The following is a 25,062-nucleotide window of genomic DNA, read 5'->3' as shown; positions in this document are numbered from 1 at the left end:
ATCCGCAGTCCCTGGGCAGATAAAACAATAAAATATATACATCTAAACATCAATAACTCACTATCTATTTACAACCACATTTACATTCATACTTCAGCCTAAACTTAAAAAAATAAACCTTTTAAAATTGCTACAGTAAAAACACACTAACCATAAACATAATCAATGCTGACATAATTGATTTTCTAATAATACCTGTCTAACATTTTGAGAGAAGTCCCTCAGATCAGAGGATAATATCAGACTATTTGGGAGATCATAGGGTCAAATATGTGCTTTTAACGCTATTTTTGAGCTTTTTTTGTCAACAAGTTAACTTGCCCTAAATTTCAACACGATATCCCCGCCCTCTAGCTCTCTCTCTCTCTCTCTCTCTCTCTCTCTCTCTCTCACTCACACACACACACACACACACACACACACACACACACACACACACACACACACACACACACACACACACACACACACACACACACACACACACACACACACACACACACACACACACACACACACACACACACACACAAAGTATGGATCATTGGTGAAAATAATAATATTGTTTTTACCTGCCCATACCAATAATTGGCCGAAACCTATGCATCTCGACTTTATATCTTAGGGCATTTTACATCTCAATTAAATGCATCTTGATTTAAGAATGTTTAGATATTTGTTCTGGAAAACATCACAAAAATACAGAAAAGAGTCAAAGGTCACATGGTGGCCATCTTCTCATCAGTCTATTAACCACTCCAGCTCCTTTCTATCAATTTTTCTTTGCATGACCTGCCCTTTACCTCTCTCACCTATTCTATATATATAGAGATATCTTCATCTGTCCTTCATCTCTACAGATAAACCAGAGCACGGGGATTTAACGTGACGAAAGCGCTCCGCAAATGACAATGAGAGTTCATCAGATAACAGGAGGGAGAGTTAAACACTGACTTGTGACTTCAGGCTTTCACAGAATCATAAATCATCACTTAAGAGCTTCATGGCAAACCTTGAAAGGTTTACGGTATCACTAAAAATCTATTTATTTGTGTAGCCAAATACAAGGGATTTTTACTTCTCTGCAACCCGACTGTTGCTCTTTACACAAAATGAGAGAAAGAACTGACAGAATTCAGAGAAAATGTAACAAAGAGAGAGAGAGAGAGAGAGAGAGAGAGAGAATTTTAAATATTCTTTTATTAACAATTTACTAAATTTTCACAATTACTCATACTTCAAATTATTTATTTATTTTTCCTTCTTTTTCATTTTCAAAAAGTTAACATCAATTCATTTTCTTCATATACAGTACACAATTCCTCATTAATACCCCAGATTTCAATAAACTTTAGTAAACAGTCCACCATAAGCAAACTCGACTTTTAGTCTGACAGCCACAACCCCCAAAAACATAGGAATCACACTTATTACATCCTGCCCTAACAGTTTGATTTTTCTTGTTTTCCTGATAGCTAGCTTTGCAGTGCCAGATAAAAAATGTATTAAAACCAAAGTCATTTTCTTTTGAACAGAATAAAGGTAAAATCCTCACCCAAAGATAGGAACCAGTCACTTGAAAGGGAAAGAAGATCCCCTAAACGTGAACACTGCACAAATAGATGAAGATGAGAGAGAGAGAGAGAGAGAGAGAGAGAGAGAGAGAGAGAGAGAGAGAGATCCTCAGTGAAGTGAGACGGATGCTGGTATTAGACCCATAATTCTCCATGTTCTTTACTAACACGCGTCACCTTGGCCGCAAACCTCATTTTAAAGACTGCACACTGTTATTAATGGTGTTCCCTCAAGTCAAGCATCACTACAGCTCATACTCATGCTTATGGATTTAAACTGACTGCTCACACTAAGCATTAAATGCTTGTGCTACAGACATGAATGACATTTGTGAGCAACCGCCTTGCAACCACTCAATAATGCCCTAGAAACCACATAGAAATCCCTACTAACTGCATAGCAATGCCCTAGCAACAATCTAGGATATCCTAGAAACCATACAGCAAATTGTAGCAACCACATAGAAATCCCTACTAACTGCATAGCAATCCCCCAGCACCCATCCAGAATATCCTACTCACAACATACAGTGCAACATCAACATAGCAACGCCATAGATACTACCCAGAATACCTTAGTAACCACTTGGCAACATTCTAGCAACCACCCATAACACTTTAGTAACTGCATAGGAACGCCCTAGCAACGACCCAGAATTCCCTTCAAACTGTATAGCAACATTCTAGCATCCACCCAGGCCAGAATATCCTAATAAGCGCATAGCAACACCATACAAAAACTACCCAGAATTCACTATGAACCCCAACACAGCATCCAAGCACCCACCCAGAAATCCCTTGTAACCGCATAGCAGCCTCCCAGAATACCCCAGGAACCACATAGCAACACCTTAGAAACTACCCAAAATTCCATAGCAACATCCCAGAATACCCCAGGAACCGCATAGCAACACCCCAGAAACTACCCAACATTCTGTAGCAACATCCTAGCACCCACCCAGAGATCCCTAGAAAATGCATACAGTAGCAGCCTCCTAGCAACCTCGCAGAATACCCCAGGAACCGCATAGAAACACCTTAGAAACTAACCAAAATGCCATAGCAACCTCCCAGAATACCACAGAAACTACCCAAAATTCTGTAGCATTATTCTAGCACCCACCCAGAATACCTTGGTAACCACATAAGCACAACCTCAAGCACCTAAAATGCTTCAGTAACCTTATAGCAACACCCTAGCAACCACCCAGAACTCCCTAGCAACTGCATACAGTAGTAGCTCCTAACAAACTCCCAGAATACCCCAGAAACCGCATAGCAACACCCAAGAAACTACCCAAAATTCCCTAGCAACATACTAGCAACCACTCACGAAATATAAAACAAAAATAAAGCTAAATAGAAATATTAAAAATGAATAAAAATGACAAATGCACATAAAATTACTAAAATATAAATAAAATATAAAGCTAAACAGAAATATTAAAAAAGCTAATAAAGATTAAAAAGCACATAAAATTACTAAAATGCAAAAAAGCTTTGTAAATGCTAGTTTATGTACATAAAGTAATCAAATATAAAACCAAAATAAAGTTAAATAGAAATATTAAAAACAAATAAAAATAACAAACGCACATAAAATTACTAAAACAAACTAAAAATAAATCTAAACAGAAATATAAAAAAACTAAAATAAAAGTTACAAAAAATATAAAACAAAATACATATTTAAAAAATAATAAAAATTGAAAAGCACATACAAAACTAAAATATAAAACAAAAAAATAGGCTATAAAAAAAATTATAAAAATGACAAATGCACATAAAATGACTAAAATACAAAAACTTAACATACGTTTAAAAACTAATGAAAATGACAAAAGTCTCTAAACAAAAAAATCAAAATAGAAATATTAAAAAATGCTAAAAGCATAATATTTATTACTAAAATATATAACAACAATAAAGCTAAATAATAAATATTTAAAAAAACTAATAAAAAATGACAAAAGCACATTCAATTACTAAAACGTAAACCAAATCTGACAATATAAAAATAAAAGCTAATTCAAAATAATAATAAATATAATAACAGTAAATAAATGCTAAGTGGTGCAGCTGTTTACAGTAGGTTTTATGCACATTCATTTTCTCAAATAATTCCCATCAGCACTCAAATGAACACACACACGCCTAAAATAGAAGCACGTCAGATTGTGCGTGTGTGTGTGGGAGCGTGTGTGTGGGTTGTGTGACCTCACAGTTAAGGCTAGTTCTATAGACATCAGCATCAGAGCAATCCGCCCCGCCAGACAAAGGCATCCCGGCAACAGTATCCTAGCAACCGCAGCCTCTGCAATTCCATGACCCCCATATTCCACATCTGTAGATGAGTTAGGACACAGACACACACACACACACACACACACACACACACAGGTATTCTAATAAGGCGATCCGCAGTCCAAGCTTCAGATACACAGAGGGATTGCAGTGTCTCCCACTCAACTTAGTGCACCTAAACCTACCCATCACACACACACACACACACACACACACACACACACACACACACACACACACTGCCCCTAAACCTACCCATCACAGGAAACATTCTGCATTTTTACTTTCTAAAAAAACTCCTCCTGTGTGATTTATAAGCCTTTTGAAAAGTGGGGCCATGGGTAATGTCCTCATATTTCACCCTCTCCTGTAATACCTGGGTCATACCCATGGCATTATACACATTTTTGTCCTCATATGTCACAAAAACATGCCCCCCCCCCCCCCCACACACACACACACACACACAGGTATTCTTATAAGGCGAGCCGCAGTCCAAGCTTCAGCGTCTCCCACTCGACTCAGTGAGCCGCACACACACACACACACACACACACACACACACACACACACTGTCTCATCCGTTCTGCAGTCGGCTCTTTCTCTGTCTGGCACTCTTTGCTTTCCTCCCATCACTGTCACTGTGTGTCTATAGCTGAGCGAGTCGGACTATCTCGCGCTTATCTGTGTGACAAGACTTTGAATGTAAGAGCTTGCAACTTTTCTTGCTCGAGGGGAGGAAACATGAAACGAGCTTAAAATTTCAGTTTCACACTCTTCAGAGCACACCCGAAACAACCCAACAGTCAGATCAAACGAGTTTAACTCGCATTTTTCTCTAATGAAACTGTAATGCACATTATTTCATCAAATGCATCATTAGTCTGGCTGGTTTTTCCTCAAACGTGTTCAATCTGGCAGCGGCGTCTGTCTGCTGATCTGCCTTTCTTACTGTAATCTGCATAATTTAGGTCGTAATAATCAGGGGCTCGTTATCTCCTCATTTTTTATTTGAAGTCACCAGATCAAGTGCACATTAATTACTGACACTCATGACATCACTCATTTCAATGTTGAGACTTTCCCTTCCCAAAAACTGAAGTCCTGCGGTTCAGTCTGGCACCAGACATCATGTTTCCTCTATTAATGTGAATTAATAATTCATTCATGCTGTCGCTCTGTGGCTACTGTCACCTATTGACCGATATTATATGGGTCAGTTTCATGAAGAAAAGATGGGCTCGTATTTCACCCTAAAAAACAGATGATCTCTTCATCTCCTGTTAGTGGGTGGGATATATTAGGCAGCAAGTGAACATTTTATCCTCAAAGTTGATGTGTTAGAAGCAGGAAAAATGGGCAAGCGTAAGGATTTGAGCGAGTTTGACAAGGGCCAGATTGTGACGGCTAGACGACTGGGTCAGAGCATCTCCAAAACTGCAGCTCTTGTGGGCTGTTCCCGGTCTGCAGTGTTCAGTATCTATCAAAAGTGCTCCAAAGAAGGACCAGTGGAGAACCGGCCACAGGGTCATGGGCGGCCAAGGCTCATTGATGCACGTGGGGAGCGAAGGCTGGCCCGTGGGGTCCGATCAAACAGACGAGCTACTGGAGCTCAAACTGCTCCAGAAGTTAATGCTGGTTCTGATAGAAAGCTGTCAGAATACACAGAGCAGCTCAGTTTGTTGCGTATGGGGCGGCATAGCCGCTGACCAGTCAGGGTGCCCATGCTGACCCCTGACCCCGCCGAAAGCACCAACTGTGGCACGTGAGCATCAGAACTGGACCACGGAGCAATGGAAGAAGGTGGCCTGGTCTGAGGAATCACGTTTTCTTTTACATCACGTGGATGGCCGGGTGTGTGTGTGTGTGTGTGTGTGTGTGTGTGTGTGTGTGTGTGTGTGTGTGTGTGTGTGTGTGTGTGTGTGTGTGGCTTACCTGGGGAACACATGGCCCCAGGATGCACTATGGGAAGAAGGCGAGCCGGCGGAGGCAGTGTGATGCTTTGGCCAATGTTCTGCTGGGAAACCTTGGGTCCTCCATCATGTGGATGTTACCTTGCCACGCTCCACCTACCTAAGCATTGCTGAGACCATGTTCAGCCTTTCATGGAAACGGTATTCTGGTGGCTGTGGCTCTTCCAGCAGGATAATGCTCCTAACACAAAGCACAAATGCTTCAGGAATGGTTTGAGGAGCACAACAACCAGTTTGAGGCGTCGACTCTGCCTCCAAATTCCCCAGATCTCAATCCAATCGAGCATCTGTGCGATCGAGCGATCCATGGAGGCACCACCTCGCAACTTACAGGACTTAAAGGATCTGCTGCTAACATCTTGGTGCCAGATACCACAGCACACCTTCAGGGGTCTAGTGGTGTCCATAAGTCGACGGGTCAGCAAAAGGAGGACCAACACAATATTAAGGTGGTCATAATGTTATGCATTCTTTGTATAACAGCCTGGCTAAAAAAAATATGTCTGCACAATTTGCCATGATATTGCGTTAATGCCACAAATAAGACAATATACTTTAATATAAGTAAATATAAATAGTCTAGTTCACTTGGCCTCGCCTTCTCTTAATAATCTCTTTTTCATTTTCATCTTCTACGCTAATCTATAAGTATGCATTACAGACGAGCAAGTAAAGGGCCGGTCTATTTAAATATCATTAGTGTGATGGAGTGTCTTCGCTTGACCTTCCTGAGAAATCTTCCAAAGCAGCTGCTCAACTCAATATCAGCATCAGAAGTCATCTGCAAAATTATGCTTATTATCATCATAAAACTACTTCATAAGAGAGAGAGATATTTTAAGGCAGATAGTCAAGCACAGAGCTCATTTTACATCATCTGAATGATAATGAACTACGAAAAGCTTTTAATTCACTGCACCAATTCTAACAACAAGACTCCTTTACCAACTAGACCAGAAAACAACGACCCCGTGCCCTTCTGCAGAGCTCAAACACGCGGGATAATGGCTCGGTCAAGCATGTTTAACAGGGCAGATCAATTCAGACCGCATAGTGTGAATGCCGGTGGCGAGCCAATCACAACCGCAGCGCGCCGGTCCTCGTGTGTAATGAACTTAGTGGGTCATAAACGCTCTCAGTCTTACAGTCTGAACCGGTGCATCTTTACTACACTCACTGTAAAAAAAATGTTGGTTTAGTTAACTTAAAAAAGTAAGTAGCCTGGTTGCCTTAAAATTTTGAGTTTATTGAAATTAAAAATTTGAGTTGATGCAATGAAGGAAATGTGTTTAATAAATAAAAACTGAAAATATTATTGTATCTGAACCACATGAAACATTTGATAAATCATAGCACAATTTGTCTGCGTCATCAGAAATAAAACACACACACTTACCCAATATGCTTACAAAATCTTTTAATAATATTTCAATAAGGGTTGTCAAATCTCAAAAAATGTTCATTAACTCAACATGTTAAGGCAACCAGGTAACTTTATTTCTAAATATTTTTTTACAGCGTACTGGAAGTTAAGCCTGAAAATCTAGACGCACCCTAGCGGCAGCAAATCTAATCTACCCGCGAGTGTCGTCTAGGAACTCTCAATACCCGTCTGAGCTGTAAACGCCAAACTCTTGTCGGGCCAATCACATCGTGTATTGAGTCGGTGGGCGGGGCCATAATGACGACGGCCGAGTTGCGTTTGCGTGCTTCTAGTAAACACAGAAACTGGCGAACGGCGGCGGTCTTTCGAATCAGCTTTGACCGCGACTCTGGAAGACTTGGAGTTAAGCTTTTCTCTGAGAAAAGAACAAAGAACGGCACTGAAGTCATTCTTAAGAAGGGAAGATGTGTTCGGAGTTTAGCCGACCGGATACGGCGAATGTTTAATCAGTCAGCGAGCTCTGCTTCACCTTCGTTGCTCTGGTTGGTGTAGCGCTATCCTATCGCGTGCAGAGGGAGTTTGAAAGACGACCGTTTATCCGCCCCTCAGATTGAGCTGTCAATGGGGAGTTTCCAGACCAAACATCTTGATGTGGGTCAGGCTTGTCAGGCTACTGGAAGTTGCATATTAATTCAGATCTGAATTAATAGCAATTAGGGATGCATGATATATCGGCCAACATATTGTCCGATATATCGTCTCGGTCGATATATGTTTTCTTTGGCCTGATAAGAACATTTGTCTGATATCTTAAAGGGTTAGTTCACCCAAAAATGAAATGTCTGTCATTAACTCCTCTCCCTAATGTCGCTCCACACCCGTAAGACCTCCGTTCATCTTCACACACAGTTTAAGATATTTTATATTTAGTCCGAGAGCGTATGCAAGTGTATGCACACTATACTGTCCATGTCCAGAAAGGGAATAAAAACATCATCACAGTAGTCCATATGAGACACAGTGGGTTAATTAGAGTCTCTTGAAGCATCCAAAATACATTTGGGTCCAAAAATAACAAAAACTACGACTTTATTCAGCATTGTCTTCTCTTCCGCGTTTGTGTTCAATCCTCAAATAAAGATTCAAACGGTTATGAATCAGCGAATTGATTCATGATTCGGATCGCGTGTCAAACTGCTGAAATCACGAGACATTGGCGATCCGAATCATGAATCAATTCGCTGATTCATAACCGTTTGAATTGACCAATTGCTTTCTAATTTTTGTGCAATATGCGTCAAATAGACGGTTTGTTATTGTTAAATAAAAAAACTAAACATGGTTTTAGTAAATTGAAATAAAGCTTCAAATATATATATATATATATATATATATATATATATATATATATATATATATATATATATATATATATATATATATATATATATATATATATATATATATATATATATATTAGATGAAGAACTTAAACCTAAAAACATTTAAATTAAAATTAAAAATGTTGAATTTGGCAACTAACTGAAATATAAAAGTTTAAGTTGATGGACTAAAAGTAAAACAACAAAAAAGAATTAAATATATATACGTATAACATTGGCCTAGTTGTTTTTGGATATTTTACTGAAAATTATTTACATAGTGCACCTTTAAAAAGCAGATTTTTCTATATTTCAGGTCCTAATTAGGCGACGACGAGCACATTATGCTGCTTATATTTATCAAACAGTAAAAACGGCATTCCCAAGGCGTCACAAGGCGTCTGTGGATGAGAATCCGAAACAAGGACTGGTGGGACGTTTCCCTGCTCTATTTCACAGACGGTGAGAGGAAAACACATTTCAGAATGACAGGACACTCCTTTATGACACTATTCATCAGGAAGAACTGCTCATTCTGCTCATACGTCATTATTCTACGTCGTTGCACATGGGCAGGACTTTCCCGTTTCGGGTTTCAATCTGATCAAGTGCCCTCTCGATCGGATTAGAAGAGGACTAAACCACTCCTTACAATCCCAATGACATTTGAATCAGAGCTGGCCAACTCTTTCCGGTTGAGGTGGTTACAAGTCACTTTTTTTATCCGATTGTGCTGCTGGTTCCATAAAAGGCTCCATGTAAACACAGCTAGTGATACGAACAGTAACAGGCGTCGGCTTTATTCATTCCCGTGTGAGTCCTCCTCCTTTTGAAGTTCATGTGTCAAGTGAATTCGAAGCGCAGAAAACACAAACCAAAAACTCTCAGATGCAACGAGTGTTTGTGGGCGGGGCAAAGTAGACTCTGTTTAGCCAATGAAAACAGCAGGCTGACATTATGCAAATTAGTTACATTGTTACATATGTTTGAACGGAATTACTGATGACTCATTTCACCAATTCAGAATTGATTTTAGGAGACGATAGCATTATTTGGTCTTTAAACCTCTGCATTACATTCACAAACAGCTCAACTACACTAATATTTGAAAAGGCATAATAGGGGCACTTTAATAAATAATATAAACAGAAGTGACATAACCCATGGCAACTCGAGGACACCGGCGCGCATCTCGAACTGTGTTTAATCACGAAAAATAGAAAGAAAACAACAAGTTTTGTTTAAATTCTATCTATCTATCTATCTATCTATCTATCTATCTATCTATCTATCTATCTATCTATCTATCTATCTATCTATCTATCTATCTATCCATCCATCCATCGTTCTATCTTTCTATCTATCTATCTATCTATCTATCTATCTATCTATCTATCTATCTATCTATCTATCTATCTATCTATCTATCTATCTATCTATCTATCTATCTATACATCTATCTATACATCCATCCATCGTTCTATCCATCTATCTATCTATCTATCTATCTATCTATCTATCTATCTATCTATCATCTATCTATCTATCTATCTATCTATCTATCTATCTATCTATCTATCTATCTATCTATCTATCTATCTATCTATCCATCCATCCATCGTTCTATCTATCTATCTATCTATCTATCTATCTATCTATCTATCTATCTATCTATCTATCTATCTATCTATCTATCTATCTATCTATCTATACATCTATCTATACATCTATCTATACATCCATCCATCGTTCTATCCATCTATCTATCTATCTATCTATCTATCTATCTATCTATCTATCTATCTATCTATCTATCTATCATCTATCTATCTATCTATCTATCTATCTATCTATCTATCTATCTATACATCTATCTATACATCTATCTATACATCCATCCATCGTTCTATCCATCTATCTATCTATCTATCTATCTATCTATCTATCTATCTATCTATCTATCTATCTATCTATCTATCTATCTATCTATCTATACATCTATCTATACATCCATCCATCGTTCTATCCATCTATCTATCCATCTATCTATCTATCTATCTATCTATCTATCTATCTATCTATCTATCTATCTATCTATCTATCTATCTATCTATCTATCTATACATCTATCTATCTATCTATACATCTATCTATACATCCATCCATTGTTCTATCCATCTATCTATCTATCTATCTATCTATCTATCTATCTATCTATCTATCTATCTATCTATCTATCTATCTATCTATCTATCTATCTATACATCTATCTATACATCCATCCATCGTTCTATCCATCTATCTATCTATCTATCTATCTATCTATCTATCTATCTATCTATCTATCTATCTATCTATCTATCTATCTATCTATCTATCTATCTATCTATCATGAGAGCAGAAGGCTAGCAGGTGTTTGTCAGGGCTGCACCTGTGCACACACACACACACACGTTTTGAATGCCACAGCCACGACACAATGACATTAATACTGACCACAGGGTAAACAACTCTCTGAGAATGACTCAACGAGGACAGCGAGCACGGGACGAAACACGTCTGCGCTCCACCCAGCTGTGCTTTCATCCATTCACACACACACACACACACACACACACACACACACACACACACACACACACACACACACACACACACACACACACACACACACACAACCTCTTCCCTCCACACCTCGATCAAATCTGAAACATCACACGCCTCTCTCTAGTGCTGGGAATCTGTACATCTTCACATTTGATTCAGGTCTGATTCATTTTCTGGAACACAGCTATTACTTCTTTACATAAATATTAACATATCATAAGTTTTTAATAAAATATTCCATCACACAAAGATAATTTGATGCAGATTCAGCAATTTGAGGGAAGGATTCATCATTCATACAGTGACTTCTGTTCATTAATCTCTAGAATGAGTCTCTTGAATGATTCATTTAAAGGACCAGCTCACAAGAGTCATTTGTTCATGAATTATTGGACTTCACTGGTTGAGCGTTGTGTTTTTGATTCACTTAACAGAGCCATTTTAAAAGAGTAATTTGTTCATTAATTGGACTACATTCGTTGCACTGTATGTTCTTGATTCACTGAAAAGAACCAGTTCAAAAGAGTCATTTGTTCATTAATTGGACTACATTCGTTGCATGTTCTTGATTCACTGAAAATAACCAGTTCAAAGAGTCATTTGTTTAGGAATTGATACACAATGATGACGTTTCATTCATAGTTACCGCAGGCAGAAAACAAAAGAATAGGAAGAATCATCAAAAAAACTTGAAATGGAAGTTCTGAACGCAATCAAATATTAGTGTCACCGTCACATTATGGTGGATTTAGCAAGGAAGCTGTCATCATACATCAAAATATAGATTTTGAAGATGTTGAAAATGATAGTTTTGCCAATATGTGCCAGAAGCTGAATGTTCTGGAAATAAGCTCCGACGAGGACAGTGATGATGATATAAAACATCTGCTCAGACTGAACCCTTCCGAGCTCCGAAAGGCAACAAACATGCTTTATTTTATTCTTCTGTAATTGTAACTCTAATATCAGGAGAGTTTTTATTACGACAGGAGATTCCCCCGCGTGTTAGATATAGATCCGAGTCGCTAAAGACCTGAATATGTATGTCATGCATTGTAGGTTAAACGATATGGGAATAGTGTAAATGTTTACCTTCAGGTAAATGGCATCTACTCTAGTGAAATGTTTCTGGAGCCTCAGGAGTGAGTAGAGGACCCATCCACATTGTGTGTGTGTGTGTGTGTGTGTGCGTGTGCTTCCGACGCTCATGGAATCATGGATAATTTAAAATTAACTTAAATTAGGGCTGATGGCTGCTCACATTAGGCCTGCCTTTAAAGGTTTATAAGTTGTAGTTAAAAATCACATCCCCTGTGGAGAAAATGAATGGGATTTTACTTCCGGAACCCGCATGAACACACAAAATGATAGACAGGCTGATGTAGATGGGTGTGATGATTTCTCATATATATATATATATATATATATATATATATATATATAGTACACGCAGTGGGTTCCTGAGCATCTGTTTCATGACCAATGCTTTGTTTGATAAACACAAGGAGGTTTCCAATAAAAATGACACTCCACATTTCCACATGCATCGCTGACTTCCTCAACACTAAGCATGAATAATGAAACAACGCAAGGCTCGCGGGAGAGGGCGACGCGTCGACGCTCGCGTGCTGCAGGTGTCTGCATCCCTGTCATGACATCTCGCTTAAAATAGGATGCTGCGCGTCCTCGCATCGCATCGCCCCACCGTGCGCGCGCCTCGGGGGGATGCGTTCGCTAGGTGCGTGTCCGCGTCCTCACGGAGGAATGACAGAAAATCAACAACGAGCCGGTGCTGGAGCTCCTCGCGCCGGCTTATGGGTGTGGGGGTGTCACGCACGCACACATATACAAGCACACAAACACACATCGCGTTTAAGTGACGGGTGACCATCGCAGTCGCGCGCCCGTCACCTCCATCGCGATCACCAAATCGCCGCATTTCATCGCACACACACATACACACACACACACGCGCGTGGGTCATGTTTACCTCTCAGCCATGGTGCCTCTTGTTCCCGCTTTAACGCGCAGTGAGAGTAATCCACAGGACGCCGGTCATGATGCGCGAGGCTCCGCCGCCGCCGCCGCAGTGAAAGCGAATGAGCCGAGTATCCGGAGCACGCGCTGTCCGCCCGCGTCTCCGTCACCAGCGACAACGTGACGTCATTTTGCGCTTCTCGCTGGCGAGGAGCGCGCGGGGAGGCTGGAAAGGGCAGGTTACCATGGCAACTCGAGAACGCCGGCGCGCATCTCGAACTGTATTCAATAACGAAAAATAGAAAGAAAACAACAAGTTTTGTTTAAAATCTATCTATCTATCTATCTATCTATCTATCTATCTATCTATCTGTCTATCTGTCTATCTGTCTATCTATCTATCTATCTATCTATCTATCTATCTATCTATCTATCTATCTATCTATCTGTCTATCTGTCTATCTATCTATCTATCTATCTATCTATCTGTCTGTCTGTCTGTCTGTCTGTCTGTCTATCAGATAATATTAAAGCAAGTGGCAATTATTTGAATATTACTATTTAAAAAAAAGTTAAAAAACAAATATAGTGTTCAGAAAGTCTAATAAATCATACTTTGAAGTTCTAGTCGCAAGACTTCATGTCACTGATGCATTTAAAAATGAAACTTTGTTATTTATCATTTCGTTCAATTACCGTCTTTCTCTTGTTCATTATGCCAGTGTGAATCTTATTGCCATTGTGCGTTGCCTAATTAAATACAAGACAGCGCCACCTGGTGTTTACCTGAAGTACAATCAAATGCGTCACCGCTTTTATTATAATAATGTGACAATCTAGCCAAATCTTATGATGTTTATGAGAGCTCGTAAACCCAAACACTAACGCGTTTTAACATGTAAAACAGCGGCGTTTTCGACTTCCGAAAGGCGGAACGAATGAGCGTGGCGTTTGTTTCCTCCGGTCACAGAGACAGCTGGACCTCTGCAAAATATAAACATAACAGACATTACAATGCAGGGGTTTTACTGCAAATAAACCAGCTATGAGATTTGTCAATAGACTGTTTAGTGCTAATTGGAGGAGCGTGTCCTCTTACACACAAGGACAGAGTCCAGAAGCAAGAATCAGAGAGTATTTCTACTATATCGATCATCAAGGACAGGTACACCCTCTGAGAAGATGCCATTATACTGAGGACCATAGCTATACATAATAAAGCCTTTATTATGTAAATCTATGCTGAGGAAATTGATGCAATCATTCCCATAATCATGATTTATTTTCTCTCTTGTCAAGCTCTTTCTGGATGACACCAAGGTGAAGAACTTTGTCACCTGTTTCAAAGGTATTTCTACTTCTGCATCAACAATATACAGTTATATATTAGTGAACCCTTAATGGAGGTTTATATAACATATCTAATACTATGTTGTGTAATGTTCTTATGGAATATGCCGTCTTGTGGTCTGTATATCACATTAATATAAACCTCTTACAGAGTGACTGACTTACAGCTCAATAGGGTTAATCCTCTTGAAATTGCTCGTACTGTGGCGTAACATGGTAATATACGACGATTGCACTTTATGGTTATCATATTTATAACCCACGTTAGGGTTTAAAGGCACAATATGTAGGATTTTAGGTTAAAATATCCAAAAACCACTTGAACAGTGTTATATATTTTGTTGACTTGTGTAATTTATCCCAAATGTTTTCAAGAATCCAGGAGAAATAAGTGATTTAAACAGGACACGGACCATGTGTCGGCTATCAATGAAATCATACACGCGTTACCATCCGGTTTTATTTTGTAGAAACCTTGCACATACCAAAGCCACTTTAATATCTGATGTTTTATTAGACAGGTGAGCAACTGTTTGGATCATTGATAGACATAAACTAATCATTGTTCTCCAGCTCAACACAGTTAGTCTTATTGTTTAAATCTGGTGTTATTGATTTACCCCACAGTACCATGTTTTACCATGCCTAATATGATCTGGCTCACTGCAGTGTGAACAAGTGTCTCACAGTACGCCAAATAAATCACTTTAAAGGGTTAGTTCACCTAAAAATGATTTCATTAATTCCTCTCCCTCATGTCGTTGGACACCCATAAGACCTTCGTTCATCTTCAGAACACAAATGAAGATAATATAATTTCTTAATGTCTAGTGACATATCAGGGCCATTTTATGATTAATTGAAATACATTTCTTACATACAGTTCCTTTAAATTAAGAGTTTGAATCAAACCAACCAGCCCTGAGTTTAATTGTGTGGGATTTTACAACTCTTTCTGTCTGTTCTCTCTTAGACCAGCACTTCTTAGTTTTCTTCTTCAATCGTCTGAAATCGAACCAGAGTGGCCGTTATCAGCAGGACTTCCCCTTCCTCTCGCTCTGTGGACGCGAACGCAACTTCCTGCGCTGTGACGACCAGCCCATTGTTTTCACGCACCTGTTATCGGAGGCGGGGCATGAGGAACGCCTGTCCTACTGTGGAGGCGGAGCTAAACTGACCGTCCCGTTCCGCCCAGAGTCTCTCTTCATGCAGCCGGCCAGCGGCAGACTGTACCATCCTGGACCTGAGCGGGGGGGAGGCGTGGGGTTGGTACGGTCGGCGTTGGCCATTGAGCTGAGTGCCCATTTTGAGTATGCCGCGGGACAGGAGACTACAGGACAGCCCACTCACTTTATGTGGGCGGGGCGTCGACACACTCTAACGAAAGAGTTGGCCAAATATTTTCATATTGAAAAAGATTGAAGATGATTCAATCAACCTACAAGTAGATCGTGACCATTATAATCCTGCTGTAATTAACGTATGTTCTGAACATACTGCTGAAATAAATGTATATATTGTGTCTTATGGCTGGTCTGATTTCTTAATGTTTGTTTTCATTTACGTTCACATAATTTCCACACTTCAGTTTATGATATTTTTGCAGGTTTTGATAACTTTTACTAGTATAACAAAATAATTTGTGCTGTCAAATCAATTAATTGCATCTAACATACATTTATATATATATATACACTGATCATGAGTAACATTATGAGCACTAACAGATGAATAATACTTATGATCTCTTCATCACCTGTTAGTGGGTGGGATATATTAGGCAGCAAGTGAACATTTTGTCCTCAGAGTTGATGTGTTAGAAGCAGGAGAAATGGGCAAGCGTAAGGATTTGAGCGAGTTTGACAAGGGCCAAATTGTGACGGCTAGACGCCTGCGTCAGAGCATCTCCAAAACTACAGCTCTTGTGGGCTGTTCCCGGTCTGCAGTGGTCAGTATCTATCAAAAGTGCTCCAAGGAAGGACCAGTGGAGAACCGGCCACAGGGTCATGGGCGGCCAAGGCTCATTGATGCACGTGGGGAGCGAAGGCTGGCCCGTGTGGTCCGATCAAACAGACGAGCTACTGGAGCTCAAACTGCTCCAGAAGTTAATGCTGGTTCTGATAGAAAGCTGTCAGAATACACAGAACATCTCAGTTTGTTGCGTATGGGGCGGCATAGCCGCTGACCAGTCAGGGTGACCTCTGACCCCTGACCCCGCCGAAAGCACCAACAGTGGCACGTGAGCATCAGAACTGGACCACGGATAAATGGAAGAAGGTGGCCTGGTCTGAGGAATCACGTTTTCTTTTACATCACGTGGATGGCCGGGTGTGTGTGTGTGTGTGTGTGTGGCTTACCTGGGGAACACATGGCCCCAGGATGCACTATGGGAAGAAAGCGAGCCGGCGGAGGGAGTGTGATGCTTTGGCCAATGTTCTGCTGGGAAACCTTGGGTCCTCCATCCATGTGGATGTTACTTTGACACGCTCCACCTACCTAAGCATTGCTGAGACCATGTTCAGCCTTTCATGGAAACGGTATTCTGGTGGCTGTGGCTCTTCCAGCAGGATAATGCTCCTGACACAAAGCACAAATGCTTCAGGAATGGTTTGAGGAGCACAACAACCAGTTTGAGGCGTCGACTCGGCCTCCAAATTCCCCAGATCTTAATCCAATCGAGCATCTGTGGGATGAGCTGAACAAACAAGTCCGATCCATGGAGGCCCTACCTCGCAACTTACAGGGCTTAAAGGATCTGCTGCTTACATTTTAGTGGAGTCCATGTCTCAACCGATCAGGGCTTTTTTAAACCCAGGCGTTTCTGGAGGGAATTGCAGGGGGTTCATAGCCAGGCTAGAGGGTTCAAGCTATTAATCAAATAAATTAAAATGTTAAATTATATTTTTTTAAAAATAGAAATAATCGAAATAAACCCCTTACTTAAAAAAGACGAGGTAACTTTATTTTAAGGTGATGTAGTTACATGTTACTACATGTAGTATAGGCTAGTAATAATAAATTATGCATAATTACAAGTAACTAACCCTAACTGTAACTCTATAATAAGTTTACCTGCAAACCTTTTGAGATGGAGATAATATGAACTGGGAATAAAATCAATTTATCTTATATAATTTATCTATATAATTAATATCTCGACGACACTTTAGACGCTTAATAGTTAACAAATACGTTTGAAAATCCCTGTTCAAAACTTTCCCAAAACATATTTGTAACGTCAGTTTTTGGTTAGCCAGTACAGAATTCGTCAATATTGTTAGTCAGGGAAACGAAATAACCGTTAATGCTTAAATTACGATTTGTATGTGTAACCCGTCTTGTCTTTCTGCGTTGTGTTCTGGGTTGTTCTCAAGTAGACACCGAGGCACGGGCTGTCACAATGCTGTTTATTATCTGCGGTCATAAACAATATGGCAATGAGTGTTGCGTGACATCAGGTTAGCATCTCAGTCAAATCCAGCATTGCTCTGACTGAGGTAAGCCTTGCGCAATCTGATGACGTCACTCGCACACACTGCACTAACCCGACGCGCAAGCAGAATGAACCCACAACGAAACTGCCAGTAATACAAAAAGAAATATTTTTGGGTGGAATTCATAAGTATACAAATAAACCTGCTACATTCACCCCCCCTGAATTCCACCAAAATAAAACCACCCTTGAATTCTATTATTAGTACCAAAGATGCATCAATGTAAATACACTCGTACCCGGACCAAATAACAATGAGATCGAATCCCAAAGTTCAGTAAAAAACTATCCGTAAAACAGATCAAGAGAAAAAAGAAGGTTGATCAGGCCCTCATCTTCTCAGGAACATAAAGGTGCAGCCTACACCCCTAAACATCTGGTCCCCTGGCTTGAAAAACCCCACAGTACGGTTTTACATTCAAGGATGGAAAAAACAACAACAAAAAGAAACTAGTTGAAAAGAGAAAAAACTTAATGTGCACTCTAAATCAAACTTTCTGAGGCAAAGAGAGGCCCCATATAACAGGTCTCTGAACCATACTCTCAATAAGCCTATTGACAGACCTAACCACTCTCCCAGTTCTAGTGACAACCCTGCCTTGAACTCTGTTACTAACTACAGCAGTCTGAGTCACAGTTGAGTCAGCAGATGAGCAGGCTTGAGTGGGAGTAGAGTCAGTCAGACTTGTATCAACGTCAGTAGGTTCATTTGACTGAACAGGGTCTGGACCAGACAGAGTCGCTTCAGGTGGACTGGCCATAACTTCATGAGCGTTAGACTCATCCTCAAGGTCTGGAATAGAAGCTTCTTCGGCTGCTGAAGCCTCAGCAGATCGATCTGGGTCTGACAGAACCCACGAGGATGTCCGTGCCAGTGAAGACTCTTGTTCCAGATTGCTCAGGTTATCCGCATCTCCACAGCCACTTGAATCTTCAACTTCCAACGAGCTGACCAGAGACCGCTTCTCCAGGGTGTCTTGGATAGGAAGGAAACTCACATCAAGCAAAAGGTTCCTGTGCACAACCTTGCTCTGGCCAGAGGCATCGCTGATCTTGTAGATGTGAGTCTTGGGGTTCCGCTCCACTACCGTATACACTGCAGGTTCCCACTTGTCGGCTAACTTCTTTTTACCTTTCTCTCTCTTGTTCGCGAGCAGCACTCGGGCTCCAACATGTAAGGAAACCCCTCTGACCTTTTTATTGTACTGATGAGCCTGCTGTTCCTGCTCTTTAGTGGCATGCTGCTGGGCGATATTGGCTGCCTCAGACAGGTAAGATAGCAGGGTCCTTGAGTAGCTGCTGAAGTCTGTCACAGTGAAGTCGTGCAGAACAGACTGAAAGACAACATCAACTGGCAGCCTCGGAACGCGGCCGAACATCAAGTGGAAGGGTGCATAGCCGGTTGTTTCATGAGCAGTTGCGTTATATGCAAACGTCAGCGTCTGGATCTGCTGTGGCCATTCTCGCTTGGCTCTCAGAGGAAGACTCCGTATCATGTTGCCCAGTGTACGGTTAAAGCGCTCTGTGCCCCCATTGCCCATTGGGTGATAAGCCGTTGTATGAGACTTTGCCACCCCCGACAGCTGCAGCAACTCAGACACCAGCTCACTCTCAAAATTAGGGCCCTGGTCAGAGTGGATGCGCTCAGGGAACCCGTAGACACAAAAGACACAATCCCATAACTTCCTGGCCACTTGCTTGGCAGTCTGGTTCCTGCATGGAAAGGCAAAAGCCATTTTCGTGAAGTGGTCAGTCGCAACCAGCACATCAACAGAATTCTTGTTCTTATCCTCTGCTGACCAAAAATCAATACAGACCAGTTCCATGGCAGCGGAAGTTTTAATACTTTTCAAGGGGGCTCGTGCTGAGGGCTCTGGAGATTTTGCAAGTACACACCTCTCACAGCATCGCACATGCTCTCTTGTGTCCCTCTCCATACTGGGCCAGAAGAAGCGCTGTCTTGCCAGATGGAGCGTCCTCGCCTGTCCCTGATGTCCTGCCAAGTCATGAACTCCCCTCAAGGCCTCACCCCTCAAACTGGCTGGCAGTAGCAACTGGAATCTTTTCATCCTACTCACAGGGTCCTTCGTTTCTCGGTACAAGACACCATTCCGGATGACTAGCCTCTCCCAATGTTTCAGTAATGCCAATGAACTGGGGCCCATATTGTGCTTTTCTCGTCTGGATGGGCGACGTCTGCGGACCACAAACGGTAGTACAGAAGATATTGTGGGATCCTGAAGCTGCTTATCTTCCAATTCGCGCAGAGTGAGTGAGGGCAAAGTACACTGGCCTGCGGGTTGCAGCTGTTGGACATGTTGGCCAAGACAAAGAGCCCTGTTCTCCACACCACTCCTCCAGGAGCTGTGAGCGGCTAGAGCAGCTTTGACTTCAGCTGCACTGTAGGAGCCTGTTGTGTAATGTGTTGGCTCGTGCTGTTGAACCGCTTGAAGGTGTTGGACGCCCAGTCTGAATGTCTGTTGCACCTCCTCAGCCTCCGCACCTTCAGCCTCTTGCACTAGTCTACCATATGGCTCTTGGATCAGACGCCTGCTAACTGAAGTGGTAAAGGGATCTCGACTGAGTGCGTCTGCTACAATATTTTTTGGGCCTGGGATGTATTTCAGGTCGAAGTTGTATGAAGACAGTTTAGCTACCCACCTCTGTTCATACGCATCAAGTTTGGGCTTGGTCATGATGTGGGTTAACGGGTTGTTGTCCGTCCACACAGTAAAGTCATGCCCTTTCAGCCAGTGACTGAACTTCTCAGAGACGCTCCACTTCAGTGCCATAAACTCAAGACGATGAGCGGGATATCTTTGCTGTGACTTGCTGAGGGTCTTACTGGCAAAAGCAATGGGGCGAGCCTTGTCCTCCCCTGCTGGCAATTGTGACAACACAGCACCAAGCCCGTCCAGGGATGCATCAACGGACAGGATGAATGGTCTTGAGAAATCAGGATGGGCCAATACAGCACAGTTAAGCAGATCTGTCTTGAGCTTCCGGAAAGCCTTTTCGCACTCAGGAGTCCAATCCGCTGCAGTCAGTTTCCTGTACATACCCGCACCTCCACCACTCCGACCAGTCCGGCCTCTCCTCTTCTGGCCTGCCGTCAAAGCAAACAGGGGCTTGGCAATGGCTGAGCAGCCAGGGATGAAAGACTGATAGAAGAACACCATGCCAAGAAATGACTTCAGCCTCTTTACAGAAGGGGTACGACCATCCTCCTCCATCAGAGCCTCCTTTGGCATCTTACAGATGACATCAACTTTATTGGGATCCACCGCAACCCCACTTTGGTCAATGACGTGACCAAGGAACCTTACTGACCTCATCAGAAGGTGGCATTTCTTGGGGCTCAGCTTGAGGTTGTTGTCTCTGAGCTTACCGAAGACCACTTGGAGCCTGTTTAGTGCTTCCTCTTCAGTGGGCGCAAAGACAAGTAGGTCGTCTAGGTAGCAGAGCAGGCTGGTGAAGTTAAGGCTGCCGAAGATGCTCAGCATCATACGCATGAACGATGCTGGGCTGTTACAAAGCCCTTGTGGCATCCTGTTATACTCATACAACCCAACAGGTGTCGTGAAGGCTGTATACTTTTTGTGGTCTTCACACATCGGAACATTATAGAAGCCCGAAGTCAAATCCATTGTACTGAAGACAGCATTACCTCCCAGTGCTGCTAGACAGTCGGCCTGATGAGGCAGTGGGTGGGCATCTTTTAAAGTCCGTGCATTCAGCCACCTGAAGTCTGTGCAGATTCTGAGCCCACCATCTTTCTTCCACACCATGACGAGAGGGGATGCATATTCACTGATGGACTTGCGGATGATCCCCCTCTCCTCCATGTCTGAAAGCACGCGTCGTAGCTGTTGGTAATGTGCAGGAGGAACTCTCCTATATGGCATGCGAAATGGGCGATCGTCTGTCAGGCGAATGCTGTGCACAAACTCTCTCGCCTCGCCACAATCAAGTGAGTGTCTGGAGAAGATGTCTTCATACTCTTGAACCAGTTCGACAAGACGTTTCTTTGCCCAAATGCTGGCCTCGCATGAATCAATGTCCAAATCGCTCAACCCCAGGTTGGACAGGCGTGCTTTGAGGTCAGCATCTGTGACAGCCGAAACTATAACACTCTCTGGCTTCAAGCCCTCCATCTCACACAGACCTTGCTGAACGTTGAAGTCCTCCACAGCAAGACACGGGAAAACATCAGCGATGATGGCATTACGTCTCAATGTGATTGGCTTCGGCGAAAGATTTGTCATCTTCAAGGGCACCCACCTGTCAGCCCACATTGCAGTGATGACACGACCCACAAGGACATCCCGTGGACCTGACCTGGAACCGCATGGTTCCACAATGACTGTGCTGCCTGGAGACATCGGCACCTTGCTGGACAGCCTACCCCACACTAGGTGTTCGTGCTGCGGTTCCAGTGTGACAGCATGAGACAGCTTCAAAGGGCCGATCTTGTCTGGGACATCCTCGCTCTTCCATCTTGTGGTGCAGGACAGCATATCAAGGAACTGGTCACAGTCTGACGGTACTTTCTTGCCTCCAGCTGATATAAGCCTCCAGTAGTTTTCATCGCTCTTCATGGTACGTGCGAGGTGTTTGAGGACGTTTGAACCGATGATGAGTTCATCATGCTGGCCTGGCACAAGCAAAACAGGAACAACGCACTTCACTCCATACACAGACAGCGTCAAGTCATAAACACCTCTGGGACGTGTCTGTTTTCCGCCACAACCCACAAGCACAATTCTCTCGGCTGATTCAGGCTCTTTAATAAGGACTCCTGCCACCTTGAGTAATGCTTCAGCCCCCTCACTCATCGTACAAGCCATGGATCCTGAGTCAATCATGCCCTTCAGCTCTACCTTGTCATCAACCACAACCTGAACGTAGAATAAATCACTGAAAGCTGGCACCTCTCCAGACCCTTGAACCACGACCTGAAGACCTTCTGGTACGGCCGAACAGGCATTAACGTAAAGTAACTCCAAGTCCTCGTCTCCAATGAGGGTTTCGTGTTGATCCCCCACACTGCCCCTCTCCAAGTGTGGGCTCCCTAGTTTCCCGCCGGCGGCCCTCGTCTGGCATCAGCCTGGCCCACCCGCTTCCGTCCATACTTGTCACAGTCCTTCTTCCAGTGACCAGGAGCAAAACACGCGAGACACAGGTTTTCTCTCCTGCAGTGTGCGAGCGTGGAATGTCTGACATCGTCACAGACTCTACAGCTCCTCCTCTGAAAGGTCATTGGACCATATGATGGCTCTTGTGCAGGGGCTTGGACGTTCTGACGCACCACCAAGTGATCTAGGAGATTGATCAGTGCATTCATGCTATTCACACCAACAGCTGCGGCAGTGGCTGGAGTGGCGTGACTGGACTGGGGAGCCTGAAAGCATGCTGGTGACTGTGCATGTTGTGGAACAGACTGTGCATGGGATGGTTGAGGCAAATGAACGGCTGGGGAATTGGGCACAAACTGCTCTGCTAAAGGTGAGAGCTGTGATGTTGGTGTCTGAACTGATGCGTTAGCAAACATAGTGGCTTGAGGCAGAACGAACCCCTGAGAAGAAGGCAGCTGAAACTGGGGCTCTGTTGGCGCTGGTTGAGACAGCTCTGGCTCTCGTGACATGGCTGACTGGGTGTGCGTGACTATGTGTCTCAGTGGAGCATGCGAACTGGCCAGCGTGCGCATCCTGAGTTCCCTCTGGTAGGCGTCAATACGTTCCTGAACCTCGCTTGTGGTCCACTCCTCAGCCGCCTTGAAGCTAAGTCTGTTAGAGAGTATGGGGTCTGGGCAAAACTTGATGAACATCATGCATACCTCCCGTCCCGGATCTTCAACACTTCGTCTCTGTCTCTTTAAGCACTCGTCAGCGATATCAATGGCGTTATTTAACCTGATCCAGTAGTCCATCACCCCTTCGTCTCGTAGTGGCCTGGTGTTGTAAAAGTCAGCCATTGGCATGGATGAGTAGGTCAACTCACTAAAGTGTTGTTTCAGTATGTCATAGACAAAGTCGGGAGTCGGGTCAGTAGAGTTATGTCGTAGAGTAACCCGCACTACATCTCTAGCCTTTCCCCTTAGTTTAGCTAATATCTCCTGTGGCTGCTGGTGTACTGGAACATTACTCTTACGAAAATATGCCCCTACCATTTCCACCCACTCCCGCACAGAGCACTTATCACTGCTATCACCCCTATAAATAGGCGGCTCCTTAGCATCAGATTGCATTACTAGCTTAACACCGGACAAATTAAACTCTGTCGGTTGCGGTTCCGGCTGTGAACCCCTTTTTACAGATGTGTCGTGTGCTGTTACATCGCTATTACGTTGCAGCTGGTCTGCGATAGACTGGCCAATTTGGCTGGCTAACTCTGTAATGAGGGCTCTTACATCATCACTAGAGGCTGACGTGGTACGCTGCTCACTTGGGGAAAGACTGCGGGGAAACTGGACACGACTGGAACACGCCATGGGCGTTCTCAACCCTCCCACATCAGGCGACTGAACCTCATCCTTGAATAACCTCCCCCGCCCAAACCCCACAGTATCATACACATCCTGATCAAAAACCCCCGTACCCACTGGTGTATTCACTGAGTCCATTGTGCAATACTTGGGTGAAACAATGCAGTCCCCACGGCGATCGAGGTGGCGTCGATACTCGAAGAATCCAAAAGGTCACGGCACCAATGTAACCCGTCTTGTCTTTCTGCGTTGTGTTCTGGGTTGTTCTCAAGTAGACACCGAGGCACGGGCTGTCACAATGCTGTTTATTATCTGCGGTCATAAACAATATGGCAATGAGTGTTGCGTGACATCAGGTTAGCATCTCAGTCAAATCCAGCATTGCTCTGACTGAGGTAAGCCTTGCGCAATCTGATGACGTCACTCGCACACACTGCACTAACCCGACGCGCAAGCAGAATGAACCCACAACGAAACTGCCAGTAATACAAAAAGAAATATTTTTGGGTGGAATTCATAAGTATACAAATAAAC

The 25,062-nt window shown here is 42.7% G+C and overlaps 2 protein-coding genes across 2 annotated transcripts in view; one reads left to right on the top strand and one right to left on the bottom strand.

The window, feature by feature from the left end:
* arhgap39 (Rho GTPase activating protein 39) overlaps positions 1 to 13,380 on the bottom strand; it is a 76,971-nt gene extending 63,591 nt beyond the window's left edge. The window contains exon 1 of the mRNA XM_067418235.1: positions 13,215 to 13,380. Within this exon, the coding sequence (XP_067274336.1) occupies positions 13,215 to 13,225 (11 nt within the window). The 5' untranslated portion in view covers positions 13,226 to 13,380. The remainder of the gene's footprint in view (positions 1 to 13,214) is intronic.
* Positions 13,381 to 14,066: 686 nt separating this feature from the next.
* c15h8orf82 (chromosome 15 C8orf82 homolog) lies at positions 14,067 to 16,073 on the top strand. The gene is made up of 3 exons (XM_067418273.1): positions 14,067 to 14,366; positions 14,501 to 14,549; positions 15,525 to 16,073. Exons 1-3 carry the CDS (start codon positions 14,247 to 14,249, stop codon positions 15,971 to 15,973), a joined length of 618 nt encoding a protein of 205 aa, XP_067274374.1. The 5' UTR covers positions 14,067 to 14,246; the 3' UTR covers positions 15,974 to 16,073.
* The last annotated feature ends 8,989 nt before the right edge of the window (positions 16,074 to 25,062 follow it).

The sequence above is a fragment of the Pseudorasbora parva genome, chromosome 15 (assembly GCF_024679245.1).
Source record: "Pseudorasbora parva isolate DD20220531a chromosome 15, ASM2467924v1, whole genome shotgun sequence".
NCBI lineage: Eukaryota > Metazoa > Chordata > Actinopteri > Cypriniformes > Gobionidae > Pseudorasbora > Pseudorasbora parva.
The sequence above is the reverse complement of the archived record's forward strand: the minus strand, read 5'-3'. Positions and strand labels throughout refer to the sequence as shown.

What these genes read in the sequence shown, in the direction of transcription:
- c15h8orf82 (XM_067418273.1), top strand. Translation starts at nt 14,247, where the DNA reads ATGAGATTTGTCAATAGACTGTTTAGTGCTAATTGGAGGAGCGTGTCC. An exon ending in ATATCGATCATCAAGGACAG is followed by an intron (nt 14,367 to 14,500) that starts GTACACCCTCTG and finishes TCTCTTGTCAAG; the next exon opens with CTCTTTCTGGATGACACCAA. An exon ending in CTTTGTCACCTGTTTCAAAG is followed by an intron (nt 14,550 to 15,524) that starts GTATTTCTACTT and finishes GTTCTCTCTTAG; the next exon opens with ACCAGCACTTCTTAGTTTTC.